This window comes from Globicephala melas, chromosome 1 (genome assembly GCF_963455315.2).
Source record: "Globicephala melas chromosome 1, mGloMel1.2, whole genome shotgun sequence".
In the NCBI taxonomy this organism is placed as follows: domain Eukaryota; kingdom Metazoa; phylum Chordata; class Mammalia; order Artiodactyla; family Delphinidae; genus Globicephala; species Globicephala melas.
This window is the reverse complement of record NC_083314.1, coordinates 182,316,605-182,332,953: the sequence shown is the minus strand read 5'-3', so window position 1 is coordinate 182,332,953 and position 16,349 is coordinate 182,316,605. Positions and strand designations below refer to the sequence as shown.

General features: G+C 59.6%; 1 protein-coding gene across 15 annotated transcripts in view; it reads left to right on the top strand.

Moving 5' to 3' along the window:
- The window catches only part of CAMTA1 (calmodulin binding transcription activator 1), an 894,146-nt gene that overhangs the window by 791,899 nt on the left and 85,898 nt on the right, over positions 1 to 16,349 (top strand). For all 15 annotated transcript variants that reach the window (XM_060283626.1, XM_060283601.1, XM_060283652.1 and 12 more), the window contains 2 exons: positions 8,379 to 8,519; positions 10,011 to 11,851. In XM_060283626.1, coding sequence (XP_060139609.1) covers positions 8,379 to 8,519; positions 10,011 to 11,851 — 1,982 coding nt within the window. The remainder of the gene's footprint in view (positions 1 to 8,378; positions 8,520 to 10,010; positions 11,852 to 16,349) is intronic.

The following is a 16,349-nucleotide window of genomic DNA, read 5'->3' as shown; positions in this document are numbered from 1 at the left end:
CCACCCCTCCCCTCCGAGGTCCCTCCCACCTGGAAGAAGTCCTCAGACCCTCTGCCTTTCCCTGGGCTTGTTCACTGTTGGAACGAAGCCGATGCCTCCTGGTAAAAGATGGAAAGGGGGGTCTTATGCCCCACGTCCCCTGACATTCAGAACCAGGAATTACAAGCCCATTTGGGACACAGCCCATGCGTGCCTGCGCACACACACGCCACCGCGTGCCCGTGCACACACATGACACCACGTGCCCGCACACACACACACGCCACCGCGTGCCCGTGCACATACACGCCACCCTGTCCCCGCTCAGCCTCCACACTCCTCGAAATGAGATTTCTGAAAATGTCCTCAGGACCAGTAGGAGAAGGAGCTGAGGGTGAGACGGGGAAATTGAATCATATGTGGGTGTCTGGATATGAGAAGTTAAATCTAATGAAAATTTTATCCAGTTGAACCAAGAAATCAGAAGCCGGGCCTTTACTCCTGTCAACAAGAATACAGTGAAAATTAAACCAACGCGGCTGCCATCTCCCATTGACCTTGTTGCCATGGAGACAGCCTTCTAGTGTCAACAACTGGGGGACATCCAAACAGGCTCGTTCACTCCTGGAGAGGCGTCTGGCGGCCCCTCTCCTGCCCGCCTCTCTCACGTGGCTCCTCTGTAGGGTGACCGCAGGACCGGGTTGCCTGGGAGCGTCCAGGTGACACCATTGTCCAGACAGATTATCGCAGTGCCCGTTTCCGTCTCCAAGGGGACCTGTCTGGACAGCAGTTAAACAGTCACCTCTGTGTAGGTCTTTACAGAGAGTTGAGTCCCCGGGTGGGAGCATGGGATGAGTGCAGGCTGCTGGGGGCCAAGAGAAAGGCCCCCCAAAAGCCCCTGTCGGGAGGTGGGGGGATTTTCTTTGTCACCGACATGCCACTTGTCACCTGCTCGACACAGCACCAAGAAACCTCTTCCTGTGTAAAGAAAGCCAAATGGCCATCCCGGCAGGGGCCACCTGTGCCGTTACCGTGGTGACCCAAGCGCCAGCCGATGTGCCTATATCCTTCCAGAAGTTACAGCCCCACAGAGACTAGGAGGGCAGGCAGCTTGCTCTCACCAGCTCCTGGGGCTGCCTCAGCGTGTGGGGCCTCCCAGAGTAGGCCTTTCTGACCGTCTAATTCTTTTCCAAAGGGTTCCAGGCATGACGTTTCAGAGCAGAAAGGGTCTTCTCACTCGGGACCCTCAACCCTGTCCTGACTCAGATCTCCTGCGGACGCCACTGAATCGGAATCCAGGGTGTGGGACCCACTTGTGTCTTTGAAGTCCCTTGGGGAACAGAGATGTGTCATCAGGTGAACCCGTGGGAGGCACCCATTTTACAGATGAGGAAACGGAGGCCAAGAGGAATCAAAGATCTTCCCAAGATCACACGCATGTGAGGAAAAGAGCTGCGGCCACTGGGGCCCCTGACCCCTGGCCAGCGTGGTCCTGCTGGCCTGTCTCCCACAGGCTCTGTTTTGTTTTGCATTTTTTAACATTTTATTTATTTATTTACTTATTTATTTTGCCACGCAGCATGCGGGATCTTAGTTCCCCGACCAGGGATCAAACCCATGCCCCCTGCAGTGGAAGTGCAAAGTCTTAACCACTGGATGGCTAGGGAATTCCCCCCCCGCCCCCGCCCCGACAGGCTCCGGATGTTCTTGAATCTCAGCCCGTCCCTCCTGTACCGCTAGCCAGGCACTGAGCTCAGAGGTTCTCCCTGCCCTTCAGGAGAATTCTATCACTGCCTGGGGCAGCCACCTCGGGAAGCATTTGAGGCTTCAGAGGACAACCAAGAAGACCGCCTCTGGGCCCCCCACACACATCCCAGCCCCGTCTGTGACTCGGTGTCCCCTACGCACCCCATCCGACCTCCAATGACTAGAAATCCAGGCAAGGAGCCAAACGCTGCTCCCACGATCCCCACGTTCTCTGGGAAGAGTCTTGCTTCGGGCTTCCTGTCTTTCATAGAAATTTCCCATAACTTCCCCCGGTGGGCTTCAGTGAACGAGGCCGGGGACCCCTCCGGGAACCCCAGTGGCCCAGATTCAGATGCTGAGATGTTCTCCCACGGGCCTCCCTCTCTCGCTTCTTCTCCTCCAAGAGCAGGTGCACAGCAGGCCCTGCCTCTCACTTCCTGCCGTACCCTCGGGAGGCCCAAGGCAAACTTCCTCTGCTCGGGTCTGGGTGGCCGCACATTCCGCCCTGGCTGCCCACCTGGCCCTTCTGAGGCAGCCGGCACCCTCCGTAGTCAGGGCAGGAGACAGCTGGGTGGGCGGCGGGCTGGGGGACAGAACCTGGCCTAGCCCCAGGGGGTCTGGGTTTCCTGCACACTCACCAGCCCCCAGGAAAGCGCGGCATCCCTCTCTCTAGGAAGTGAAGTGAGTAGAAAGAACCTCGGCCTTCTGATGGGAGTAGCCCTCCCTCCCCGGCCCGTGATTAACCGTGCGGCCATTCCTCGGTCCAGGAGGGATGCAGCCTGGGAAGACCCATCCGAGGCAGTTGGCTCAGTGGAAACTGCAACCCCTCCCCACCCCCACTTATCTGCTGAGTGACCTTGGGCAGGTTCCACAACTTTCCTGAGTCTTGGTTGTCACATTAATGAAACGGGACAATAATTCGGCCTCAAAGGATCATTGAGAGATGAGAGATGTAATCTCTAGACCTGTGGGTCTCAAATGTGAGCCAGCGTCGATTCCCCTGGAGGGTAGGACACAGATCTGGGCCTCGTCCCCAGAGTTTCTGACTCATCACAGGGCTGGATGGGGCCTGGCAGTGTGCATTTCTAACATATTTCCAGGTGATTTTATGGCAGCTGGGACCACCCTTGGAGAACCACTGCCCAGTGCCCTGTCCACAGTAGATACTCAGTCAAGGGTAGATATTATTGTGATTTATTTCTTTTTATAATGGAGTCAACATATAAAGAACGTAACACAATGCCTAGCAGGTAGTGTCGGTTCAGTAAATATTGTTTTTGTTATTATTATTGAGATGTGAGCTCTGCTTACAGCTCATTGGGGGAATTAATGAATGGATGAAACAAAAAGGGAGCAGTGCTGGAGGGGGGTTGAGTGACTAAGAAACCACCCATTCGTTTATTCACTCCACCAGTCTTCGCTGAGCATCTGCTATGTGCCAGGCATGGTTCGAAGCATGGGGGCTAGAGAAGGTCCCCTCGATAACATCCTGTCCCCATGAGTCAGACTCTGGCTCCAGTGGGGAGGAGAGCTAGAGCAACCAGGAGGGCCTCCAGGGGGAGGTGAGGCTTGAGCTGGCATGTGCTGGATGGAAGGGTAAGATTTAAAGGGGCAGCGAAAGTGGTGCCAAAGCTCAGCCTCTGTGCACCGGCGCCAAATCGAATCTCGGAAACAGAAAAGAACAGCTTTATTGCTTCGCCAGGCAGAGGGGGGCACGGCGGGCTCCTGCTCCGAAAAATCCCGTGTCCCAACCTGGGAGGATTTGACGAGGAGTTTTATAGCAATAGTTCAAGCGTGGGGTTGCTGATAAGGTTAGAGCGTGTGCAGGGGCTGCGCCCTTCCAATCTGGTCTCAGGTGGTCACGTGATGAGCTTCTCTGGTTCCTCTAATCTCGCCTCAGGTGGTAGCTTGGCTCTTCCTCCCTTGTTTAGCAACTGTTCAGATCTGCCCTTTGGAACCCAGGGAAGGCCATGGAGTCTGGAGTCTGCTCCCTACAAACAAGAAATGGGGGACAGAAAGGTTTCTGTGCCCAGGAGCCCCACAGGGTCCTGCTCGGTTTCAAAAGGAGGCATTCTGGAAAGATCTCAGTGCCCCTCAAACATACACACCCAACGTGTGCAGCACAAGGGCAGGGTGGGTCTCTCCCAGGGGCATGTAGGGCTCAGGCCTGAACCCTGATGTCAGCTGGGGCTCCCATAACAGAACACCACAGATTGGGCAGCTTAAGGCATAGGAATTTACTTCTCACAGTTCTGGAGGCTGGAAGTTCAAGATCAATTTGTGGGCAGGGGTGGTTTTTGTTGAGGCCTCTCCCCTTGGCTTGCAGACGGCCGCCTTCTCGCTGTGTCCTCACATGACCTTTCCTCTGTGCGCTCGCCCCTGGTATCTCTTCCTCTTCTTATAAGGACACCAGTTCTGTTGGATAAGGACCCACCCTTAGGACCTCATTTAACCTTAATTATCTTCCAAAAGGCCCTATCTCCAAATACACTCAAATTGGAGGTTAGGGTTTCAACCTAAGAATTTTGGGGGGGTACACAATTCTGTCCATAACAGAGTGACAGGGCAGCTCAACCTGGGGTCTAGTTAAGCCTACCTGGCCAAAGCTCTCCACCTACAACCCCCCACAAGGCTGGGATGGAGCAGGCATGAGCCAAGTGGCCCTTAGCTGGTAGCTGGCCCCAGGCAGGGGTGGGGGTGGAGGATCCACCCCCATACCTTCCCCAGCCCCTTCCTCCAGATCTCCGTTACACTCTTCCCAGTGGCTGGCTGCCTCTTGGGTGAATTGCTCAGCAGAAGATGCTCTCCAAAGCGTGGCCCCATGCTGTTGTCACCAATTTCCTTTTGATTATTCAGATTAGTGTTAGCCCGGCTGCCCAGCTCTGGGAGGTCGTCAGGGTGAGTGTCGTGCTCAGGCCACGTCAGCACCGTCAGCTTGCAGACCAGTCCTCCCACGGGGCCTGCTGCACTCCGCCTGGCAGAGCCAGTGTCGGGCCCAGGTGCAGGGTCCCTGGGCAGCAGCAGAACTATGGGCGGAGCCGCAGAAGTACCCTGCAGCACCCCACTTTCCTCCGGCCAGTGTGGCCCTCTGGCCACTCCTGTCCTGTGCAGGTCTGTGAGGAGTCACCCACGCCCACCTTCTCCCTCTCTGGTACCTTCCTTGCCCCAGCCTTCCTGGGCACACAAGACAGGCCCCCCTCCATCACCTGAGCAGCCCGGGAGCACCGTCCAGACCTCCTGCATGGGGAGACTTAGAGGCTCCCCGGCCAGGGATTCAGCAGGAAACACTCAGGCCACCCCCACCCCCAGGCGGCCGACTGTGGCCTGGGAATGAGGAGCCCTCCCCCGAGACTCAGAGAGCAGAGGGGATGATGTGGCCCAGAGCCACAAAGAGGTGATTTGGGCGGGGGCAGCGGGGGAGTATTCCCTTTTCTCTTTCTGTGCCCTCCGCCCCAGTTCATGACCTTACGTTTCACCAGCTGTACCTTTCATGGGTTTCCCTTTAGCTGCTTTTATGAAGGAGGAGAGGCAGTGGAGGGGGAGGGGGCCAGCGTGCGTGCGTATCAACCTTCCTTCCATAAAGCACGCTTTTCCCAATAGAAATCTCCTTTCCCATTGATTCATTACGTGTCGGGAAGCGGAGCATGACATGTTAAAAGCCGACTTGATAGTATTTGATATTCGGTACTAACAGCTCACCACCTCCGAGGAGGGGGCTCCTCTCCCCTCCCCCACCAGAGGGGGAGGGAGGCAATTTGCATATTGGATGCGCTAAGACAGTAGGTAATTTGCATTAAGTATCCAGAAATTCTCTGCTTGCAATCTGTCACCCTTCACTGGGTTTTCATTTTATAACCTTCACAACATGAGGAGACGAACAAGAAGCAGGAAGAACGCAGGAGCGGCGCCCGCAAGGGGGCTGGAGGAGGCTGGTCTGAGCGGCAGTTGTCAGCACTGGGGGGGCCTGGTCCAAAATGCCAGAACGTTCCAGCAGAGGCGACGGGCAGTCCGGGGGTTAGCGAGCCTACCCAACGCCAGCACCCCAGACCTTTGGGTGGGGTGGGGTCCTGCAGCCAGAAGCCAGAGGTGGGGCTGCCTGAGCCTAGCTCACACCTCCAGAGATTCAAGTTCAGACTCGGGTGGGCCGGGAGAGGGTTCCCTGAGGACACCTTGTCTGGCTTTGCAAGGAGCCCTGCTCCAAGTCCTGCACAGGTAGAAGCGCCCGTGATGAGCTCTGGAGATGCTTCTGGTCTCACACTCGCAGAATCTAAAGACTTGTCTTAAGACAGAGCCCTGTGTGTGCCATCCTGACTGCATGCGAGGAACTCGCGCAGAGCTTTCAAGAGAAGTCGGGCGCCCCTCCGGAGCCCCTGGGCTGGGACAGGACATCTGTGTACAGCGGTTTGGGTCCTGCCCTCTGGCCCCCACCCTCAGCCTCTGTTTTCTCATCTATAAAATGAGGATTCTGGAAAAGGTCCTCAGCTAAGGGGGGCCCAGGTGTGAGGACACGCCCTGACCCCTAAGTCCTGCCTGGGCCAGGCCCCTTCTGCTGTGATCTGTTTTCCATATTGGATTTCCAGGTAGAGGTTTATTTGCGAAAAGTGCTTCGCAGCTCTGATGAGGCTTGCAAACCCCTGGCTTGGGCTGTCCCTTCCAGCTGCCTGAGCCAGCGGGAGTGCAAGCTTCCTGGGGCTGCTGGAGGTTTCCCCGAGGGACCCCAAGGGGCGGCGCCATCCACCTGCAGAAAGGTGGGCTGCAAACACCCAACCCCTGGGCATGCGCATCACACAGGGCTCCAAACAGGCGCCCACGACTTCAAATCCAGGCAGCGGAGCTCGCTCGAGGCAGAAGCCACTCAGCCACCGTCCCCTCTCAATGACCCGCCAGAATTCGGGACCTCCAGGAGCAGGGCTGGGGCCCCAGCGCTTTTGAAGAAATGAGCGGCAGAGCCAGGAAGACCTCCCGAGGGGCGAGAGCCTCATCAGAATGGAGTGGAGGCGAGGATCCTGGGCGAACACCTGGGCAGGTGCATGGAGAGGAGAAGAGAAGCGGCGGCCTCAGGGGGTTCCCAGCAGATCACGACCCTCACACCGGGGTTTTCTTTGAAAAACCACTGAAGTTCTACATGAAAGCGCAGGAGCACACAAGGAGCTGAGGCATGAGACGGACGGCGCCGTGGAGCTCTCCCTGCAGCATTCCAAGGCTGAGCCGCCTGTGGAGGTAACAGCAAGCAGCTGCCTTCCCCAGGCCTGTTCCCAAAGCATCGGCCAAGCTACCAGGGCAAGGCCAACATCGCGTGCTGTGTGTCCCCGTCGTTGCCATCATCAACATTAACGGTTATGACAACAGCTACTCTTGGCAGGGTCCACACGGAGTGCCAGGCAGGAGACTGGGTTTCCTCCGGGCCACCCTGTGAGGCGGATACTCTTGTATTCCCATTTTGCAGGTGAGGAAACTGAGGCTCAGAGAGGTTTAGTGACTTGGCCAAATTCACACAGCAAGTACAGAACAAAACCTGGACTCCAATCCACATCTGAGTCCAGCCCAGCTCCTACCCGCTGCGTAGACTCTCCCTGTGTGTCTCCTTGTGCCCCTCAGAGAGCAAAGCAGGCTCTGTGAGCTGTGACAGTTCTTCCCATGGAGTCCACGTGAGATCAGGAGAAAGCAAATTGTTCTTGCGCTGGCAAAGCCCCTGGCCTCTCTCTAACCTGATCCTGTGCCCTGATGCCCTGCTCCCCCTCTTAGAACGCCAGCTCCCACCGTCCACCCCCTTCATAGGGACCTGGGTCATTCCTGAAGCCCCAGGCACCAGCTCCAGCCCCGGGGCTGTGGATTCACTGCCTCTGGATCCGGGCCCCCAGAGCCACCAGAGAGGCCCCCCAGGCTCAGCCCCCCACCTCTCAGCCAGGTCTGCTCCAGCTGAGAGAATACAGCGGGCGTGAAACTCAGTCAGTCCACACACCCAGGCAGGCAGGTGGGGAGCCCGCCCTCAGTCATGCTGGGTCCCCCACTCCGACACCAGGGACAGCAAGGCTCCAGGGTTGAGGAGGGTGGAGCCAGAACCCCAGGGCGGCCGTCCAGGTGGCGGGCCATCGGGGGGCACCCGCTGTGCCCAATCTGCCATCCCTCGAGGCCGGGAAGTCTGATGAGAGCAGGAGTCTGAAGCGCTCCCCCTCCGCCACCCGCCGGGATGGGAGCCATTCTCCCCAGCCTCCACCACGTCTCCACATTTCCATGACCTGCGGTCTGGGGAGGTCCCTCAGCCTCCGGCACCTCTCCTTCCCCATCCTCGCTCTCTGTCCCCTCCACTCCAGGACCCCTGGAAGAGCCACCCGATGTACTTGGTCTTTGCGGAAAAAAAAAAGCAACTCCCTGGGCCATCTACTGCCCCCCCACACCATGCGCCACAGGAAAGGAGGACGGGAGGCAGAGGGGGCGCACAGAGGTCCAGGGGGGCGGGGTCTGGTGGGGCAGCCTGGCCCTCTCTTCTCTACCCTCCTCTCTCTGCCACTTCTTATGGCCATCCCTTCATGGTGCCTGGAGCCAGCGTCCCAGCAGAGAGGGGGCCACGCTCAGGGTGGGCCCAGGTCCCAGCCCTCGCAGGATTCCCCCCGCAGCCGTGGCCTCTGACCGCCCCACCTCTCTCCCCACAGTCCACGGCATCAAGTGGACCTGCAGCAACGGGAACAGCAGCTCGGGCTTCTCGGTGGAGCAGCTGGTACAGCAGATCCTTGACAGCCACCAGACCAAGCCACAGCCGCGGACCCACAACTGCCTCTGCACTGGCAGCCTGGGTGAGCGGGGTCGCCCCCAGCGGGCACGTGGGCAGAGGGGGCGCTGCCAGGCAGCGGGTGTGATGACCACAAGGGGAGAGGGGTCAGCCAGGAGCCAGGCCACAGCACAGCACCCAGGGCAACTCTCCCTCGTCCTGCCCAGCGGGGCTGGCGCGGCTGGAGGGCAGCCCACTTTGGGCAGGAGAGAGCAGTTTCCGGAGAGGCGCGCCCTCTAGGAACGTGGGCAGCAGAGTCAGGAGTGCACAGGGTTGGGTCTCTGTCCACATCCACCCGTGGCAGGTGCCCTCCGGGCCCTGGGATCTCGGGCAGCAGCAGCAGGAGCCCGGGTCCCCGGGCCGACACAGGCTTTTCTGGGAGATCAGCCCTGAGTCAGTGCGACCACTCAAGCTAAACCTCCTGCTTCCACCTCTGTCTCCTCCAAGAATGTAAAGCGGCCCCCATCCTCTGTCCTGATGTGTCTGTGTTTCCGATGATGGTATTTGCTCTTGGAAATGTGGTCCTTCACTCCCTAGCGGCCTTAATTAGCTATTGCCATTAGAGGGTCACGTCACTTCTGCACGAAGTCTTCACATACTTAGGGATCTTGGTGAGTCTGTAACTGGATCAGGGGAGAATTCACCCTTTTATCAGAAGCAGAGTCACCCTTCTCAGATGGAATGACAATCACACAGGAGTGGAGGCCTGGGGGCAGAGCCCCGAGTGCAAGTTGCTCAGAAACGCTCAGAGCCTGAGGTCCTTTCTTCTCTGCCACTGAACTGGGGTTTAGGGCTGGGTCCTCGCTCAGGTCTTCAGAAGGATTTCATCCCACAAGGAGCCAAGGATAGGCCCGGGCTAGCTAAATGGAGTGGGGGTGGGGGGTGGCCCCAAATACCTTTCTGCCTCTGGAATAAAGTCTAGAACCCTCTTTGGTCCTGGGGCCTAAGAGCTAGTCCAGGGAGAGTACATTGCTCTCTACCCACCGCACCCCCAGCCCCCTACCATCAACCACCGGCTTTCAGTCCCAGAGGGGCTTCCTGGGACACTGTGGCCTGAACAGGCATGGAAAGTTTCAGGGGAGGGGAGAAGGCCCCGGCCACCATCCCAGACTGAGCCATTCCAGTGAGTGAGTACGCCTCGGAAGGTGGGAAGGGTTTTCCTGGAGGACGGCGTTCTCCCCAGCCTCTCCTTCCCCGCCTCCTATGCACTGGGGCTCTTCAATTACTATTTGAAACGAGCATCGGGGACAAAGCCCCCCCGTCCAGACGGTGGTTACACAGGGCACCTGAGAAGCCGGGGTGGGGTAAGATGGCCTGAGTCCCTGAGTGTCCGTCCCACGGCAGCCCCGAGGGGCCAGGGCCAGCCTGGACTCCCAGGCTGGGCTCTGCCGGACCCCAGCGATCAGGGACGGGGCCCACTGCAGTCCTAGCTCTGACGCTCTGCGTGTGTGTGTGTGTGTGTGTGTGCACGTGTGTGCGTGTGCGTGCGCGCGTGTTGCGCTTCTGATCTCCGCAGGAGCGGGCAGCAGCGTGCACCACAAGTGTAACAGTGCCAAACACCGCATCATCTCGCCGAAGGTGGAGCCGCGGACGGGGGGTTACGGGGGCCACGCGGAGGTGCAGCACAACGACGTGTCCGAGGGCAAGCACGAGCACAGCCACGGCAAGGGCTTGAGCCGCGAGAAGAGGAACGGCAAGGTGGCCAAGCCAGTACTGCTGCACCAAAACAGCACAGAGGTCTCCTCCACCAACCAGGTGGAGGTCCCTGACACCACCCAGAGCTCCCCCGTTTCCATCAGCAGCGGGCTCAACAGCGACCCGGACATGGCGGACAGCCCCGTGGTCACGGGCGTGTCCAGCATGGCGGTGGCCTCCGTGATGGGGAGCTTGTCCCAGAGCGCCACGGTGTTCATGTCCGAGGTCACCAACGAGGCCGTGTACACCATGTCCCCCACCGCAGGCCCCAACCAACACCTCCTGTCGCCCGACGCCTCTCAGGGCCTCGTCCTGGCCGTGAGTTCCGACGGCCACAAGTTCGCCTTCCCTACCACAGGCAGCTCGGAGGGCCTGTCCATGCTGCCCACCAACGTGTCCGAAGAGCTCGTCCTCTCCACCACCCTCGACGGGGGCCGGAAGATTCCAGAAACCACCATGAACTTTGACCCCGACTGTTTCCTCAATAACCCAAAGCAAGGCCAGACGTACGGGGGCGGAGGCCTGAAAGCCGAGATGGTCAGCGCCGACGTCCGGCACTCGCCACCAGTGGAGAGGGGCTTCAGTTTCACCACCGTCCTGACCAAGGAGATTAAGACCGAGGACACTTCCTTCGAGCAGCAGATGGCCAAGGAGGCCTACTCCTCCTCCACGGCGGCCGCGGCTTCCAGCTCCCTCACCCTGAGTGCCGGCTCCAGCCTCCTGCCGTCGGGCGGCGGCCTGAGCCCCAGCACCACCCTGGAGCAGATGGACTTCAGTGCAATAGACTCCAACAAGGACTACACGTCCAGCTTCAGCCAGACGGGCCCCCACGTCCACCAGACCCCTTCCCCGAGCTTCTTCCTGCAGGACGCCAGCAAGCCCCTCCCCATTGAGCAGAACGCCCACAGCAGCCTGGGTGACTCTGGGGGCACCTTTGTGATGCCCACGGTGAAAACGGAGGCGTCGTCACAGACCAGCTCCTGCAGCGGCCACGTGGAGACACGGATTGAGTCCACGTCTTCCCTCCACCTCATGCAGTTTCAGGCCAATTTCCAGGCCATGGCGGCGGAAGGGGAGGTCACCATGGAGACCTCGCAGGTGGCCGAAGGGGGCGAGGGCCTGATCAAGTCCGGGGAGCTGCAGGCCTGTAGCTCCGAGCACTACCTGCAACCCGAGCCCACCGGGGTGATCCGCAGCGCCGGCGGCGTCCCCCTCCTCCCGGGCAACGTGGTGCAGGGACTCTACCCCGTGGCCCAGCCCGGCCTGGGCAACGCCTCCAACATGGAGCTCAGCCTGGACCACTTCGACATCTCCTTCGGCAACCAGTTCTCCGACCTGATCAACGACTTCATCTCCGTGGAGGGGGGCGGCAGCGCCATCTACGGGCACCAGCTGGTGTCGGGGGATGGCGCGGCGCTCTCGCAGTCAGAGGACGGGGCCCGTGCCCCCTTCACCCAGGCAGAGATGTGCCTCCCCTGCTGCAGCCCCCAGCAGGGCAGCCTGCAGCTGAGCAGCGCCGAGGGCGGGGCCAGCACCATGGCCTACATGCACGTTGCCGAGGTAGTCTCGGCCGCCTCGGCCCCGGGCACCCTGGGGATGCTGCAGCAGAGCGGACGGGTGTTCATGGTGACCGACTACTCCCCAGAGTGGTCTTACCCGGAGGTAAGCTGTCACTGCCGTAGCCTCCCGCACCAGCCTCACCTGCCCACCCGCCAGCACCCAGCAAGGGACGCTCGTTTGCGTGTGGCTGCCCTTCCCTCGAAGCTCTGGACCATACAGTTGTCCCCTCCCACTGTCCCCATGGTGCCCGCAATACCCCCAGCTCTCTCTGGTGTTCTCAGTCCTCACAGGAGCAAGTAGCTTTAAAATCAGGGGTCTCCTGGGAGGCCAGGTGGCCCTCCCAACTCTGCCAGAGCAATGTTTGCTGTCACCGCTGTCACCTGGCCGATGTCTTAAGATTCCACCTATGTTTTGCTTTGCCTTTTTTTTTTTTTTTTTTTTTTCGGAAAAGCATCCTAGGGCTGCTGGAAAAAATTTTGGAAATCACCACGATAGACCATCTGTATCCATTGCTTTGGATTTGTTTCACAAAACAAAGCAAAAACAAATTCCCATCGAATTGAGAGGGAGGGTGCAGCTTCCAAAGAGTCATCTGTGAGATTTTGATGGTATATCCAGCCTCCACAAAATCAAAGACATCCCCCCACCCCACAGTCTGTCTCTCTTCCGGGGGGGCTGAGATCTGACGTTGAGAATCCCTGCTCCAAAGCCCGGGACCGCAGGGCGACCCAGGTCTTGCCACGGTGGCCCAGGTGCTTAAGGAAGGAACCTTTGCTTTTCCTCTGAAGTAGAATGGCGTAGGAAGGGGACAGAGTGGCCCAAGTGTTCCCTAACCTCCTGCTGCCCAATAGGACACGATCCCTGACCCCTCCCAGTGCGCCTGCCAGGTGTTTGGAGAGCAGCATATGGGGGCCCCGATCAGCACTTTCTCCCCTGGGAGGTGGCTGCCCACGGCTCCCGTGGCTCCACTGCCACCTTCCCTAGACATTAGCGCAGGGGCTGCTGCCCAAGACACCAAGGGAAGGGTGCTCCTGAGAGACCCTGAAGCTCATGGGGTACCTCAAGGCAGCGATGCAAACCACGCAGAAGGTCTTCTGACATGGGCAGAGCAGGAATGCCGGCTAAACCCGTGCACGTTCCAGCCCCAGGTGCTAGCAGGGGCTCCCAGGACGATGCCCGAGCTGGGACAGGGTTAACGGGGTTCCCTGAGACGCGCAGCATGTCTGAGAGCCCGTGTCGGCTTCCCAGTCTCCCCCGGGCCCTGGTGAAGGGGACACTGAGGCCCGGGGGGAGGGCGTGTCTCGGGGGCACCCCTGGGTGTCAGTGCTGCCTCTGCTGTGATTTTCCCTCCCTGTCTCAGTTCGCTCACCTATCAAGTGGGGGTGACGATAGTACTTGTTCTTGGTAAAGTCTTTGGCCCGTAGTAAGTAATCAATAGTTTATTGTTATGTTATTGGTTATTACTCTGTGGCCATCACAACTCACGGCCCACTGTGCTCCTTTACGTGTCCTCCTGCCTCGGCCGTGGCAAAGAGGCTGCTCACTGTGTATGAACGCCCCCAGCTCTCAGATGCCACATCAGCCCAGGTAGTGGCCCCCCTTGGGACAGGAGCATCCCAGAGATACAGCAGGTGTAAGAGCTGCTCTGCCCGTGCACTGTGTCCTCGGGCAGCAGGCTCATCACAGCTCAGGTGTCCAGAGGTGACTGCCCTACGTGGTGAGGGGCACGGGGCTGGGGCTGGACAGTGTGGATTCAAATCCTGCCCCCCACTTTACTAGCCGCTGGTGACTTTGGGCAAAGGTCGCTGCCTCTCCTGTCTCTAAGACTGGGGCCATACGAGCGCTTTCCTCACTGGGTTGTCAGGACTGAGCGAAGAGCTCCAGCAGCCCTGCCTCTTCCACCCACCTCCAGGGACTCCCCCTACCACCACGGACCCCCAAGACTCCAGAAGACTGACTCAGTTTCCTCTTGGTGTGGCTCGCTGTGACCTCATCCCCTGGGGTGAAAGGTCAGCTCAGCCCAGCAGCTGGCTCCCCACGGGGATTAAGAAAGCAATTCCGAGGGGCTGGGAGGGAGGCCTGGGACTGGTGTTCGAGGAGGTCAGAGCTGGGAGTCGGGGCCCTGCCTCTCGGGCCTGCCTCCTGGGCCTCAGTGTCCTGATCTGTACGTGGCTGAGCAGGGCTGCCCTCAAGGCCCTCCAAGTCCTCCGACCTTGGAGATCTGGTCCTTCCTCAGGGTGCTCTGAGGCACCCCGGTGCCCGTGTCCTTCAGCAGGAGGAGCTTTTCATCCCGGGACTCAACCTGTGAGCTGAGTGCACATCCCTGGGCGGGTCCAGGCCCTCCTTCCAGCCGCTGGGACCTGCGGGCACTGGTCAGGGGCTCTTGGCAGGCGTGGCGCTCTCTGTCCTGTATCCGAGCACCGGCCTGCAGATCCCTAAACTGTACCTCGGAGAAAGTCAGTTCAGCAGCTCGCCACGCGAGGGCGGCATGGGAACGAGAAAGGAAAGATGGCCCGGGCGCCTCGCAGAGGGAGCGGCAGCCCCACTTTTCCAGAAGCTCTGGATGCTTCCAGCTACCCAGAAACAAAAGCAGCTCAAATTCAATTCGATTTGGGAAATGCGCAAATGCCACCAGCCGGGCCCTTTGGAGCCCAACGTGGCTGCTCGGAGAGGCCTCTGTTGAGACCCCAGCGGCTCTGCCGGCCGCTCCCTCCCCGCCATCCTCCCCCACCCAGTCCAGCAGCAGGGGCCGACCCTCCTGGGTTCTCCAGCCGGAGATAGCATCTTGTCCCCCGTCCTTCCTCTCTCCTCATAGCACCGCCCCCACCGGCTGGCATGGTACCCTTCGCCCTCTCCCCTTCTCTGCTGGGAAGAAGCCTGCCTGCCACCTGTGTCAGGAGCCCAGATCTAGCCAGTCGCTCGGCACCCTCGCCCAGCTCTAAACTTCGAGGGTGCTCAGGCACTCACTTCGCAAGGATGCTAAGGCCAGGGCCGTCTTGCTGTCTCTTCTTGAGCATCCCTCCCCCACCACAGGCTGCTCCCGCTTCCCCTCTGCTCTGTCTGCCTCTTCACCTGCACACACACACACACACACACACACACACACACACACACACACACACACACCCCTATGCTGGAGGTGCCCCTGGGCCCCCAGGATCCGCCCTAGGGGCATCAGAAATCCAGGTCCTTTACTCAGGGCTCCCAGGGCACAGAGACCTCAGGTAGCATGTGTTGCTGCCTCTCCTCCCCCAAATGCTTCTGTGTCATCTCCCTCCACGGACACTCCTGCCGCACCAGGCACAGGAGGCTGCAATTAGAGCTGTCAGGTGCCCGCATCACAGCGATTCAGCACAGCCAGGCCAATGTTGCCATGGAAACCGTCTCCTGAACGGATGGCTGCTGAGCCCCTCCCGCAGCAGTTTCCATGGAGAAGGTCCTGATGTTCTCCAGTAATTTCTGCAGTCCTTTGTTCTTCACAGCAGCCCTGGCTTCATGCTAGCAGCTATTGATTGGGGTTACTGGGGGTTTTTTCCTTCTTTCTTTCTTTTTTTCTCACAGAGTAACTGTCTGTGGCCTTTTGAAGACACTGCTCTTCCATTGCCCAGGATCCAGGGTGGATCGTGCCCTGAGCTGGCCTCTGGTGCCCCCAGGCATCCCAAAGTCAGGTTCTACCTGTGCCATATGGTACATCTCCCAGCCAGGAGCCCACTCCCAGCCCGTGGGCCCAAGGATGCTGGCTCCAGCCCCGCCACTCCGACAGAACTCCAAATCTCTCTGCGGAGCCACGTATCAGAACCAAAGAGTGTCAAGGCCAGAGGGTCCCTAAAGTTCAAACGCCACCCAGAGAGGTTGGGCCTCTTGACTGAGGACACACAGCTACGAGGGGCAGAGGCAGGCCTCCTGCCCTTGGCTCCTGGTCCTGAGCTCTGTCTACCACCCTCCAAACTTTGCTTGTCTAGCAGTGAGATGACTTTTCCAGCCATTCCAGGCAGAGGAAGAAGGCCCATCCAAGAGCACAGGGGGAAGGCCTTCCAGTCTGGGAGAGCCCCTTCCGTAGGGGAAGCTCCCTTCTGTGCTGGGCTGTGAGGGACCCACTTCCACCTCATCCCTGGAAACACCCCCTCCTACTGCTGATGCCCAAGGCCAGGTCTGCTTCCAGGAACGTTGTGTGGAGCCTCAACAGCCAGTCCTGTGTCGAGGCCGGGGTCCCTCCAGAGCACGGATGGGCCAGTGCCAAGGACAGGGCACCCAAGAACGGGGGACTGAGCAGGAGAGGACGTCTCGCTGGCATTAGGAGCAGCGGGAGAACTAGGGTCTGGCTTCTCTGGCCTGGAGAGGTGGGGGAAGGAGGGCCTCAGGCCGCACTCCTCACCCCCTCCACCCCCCACGCCCCCAGTCTCCAGGAGGCGCGCCGCTCGACCTTCTCCTGCCTGGACACTAGGTGGTGCTCTCCACCCCGTCCTGGTCAGAGCTTGGCCCCCTGCCGGGAGAGGAGGCTGGAGCTCACGAAGGACCAGGAGAGCCAGAGGACAGCCAGCCCACCCTCTGCACCCCCAGGGCAGGCCTCCCTGACTCAGTTACCTTGCCTTCCCCTCAG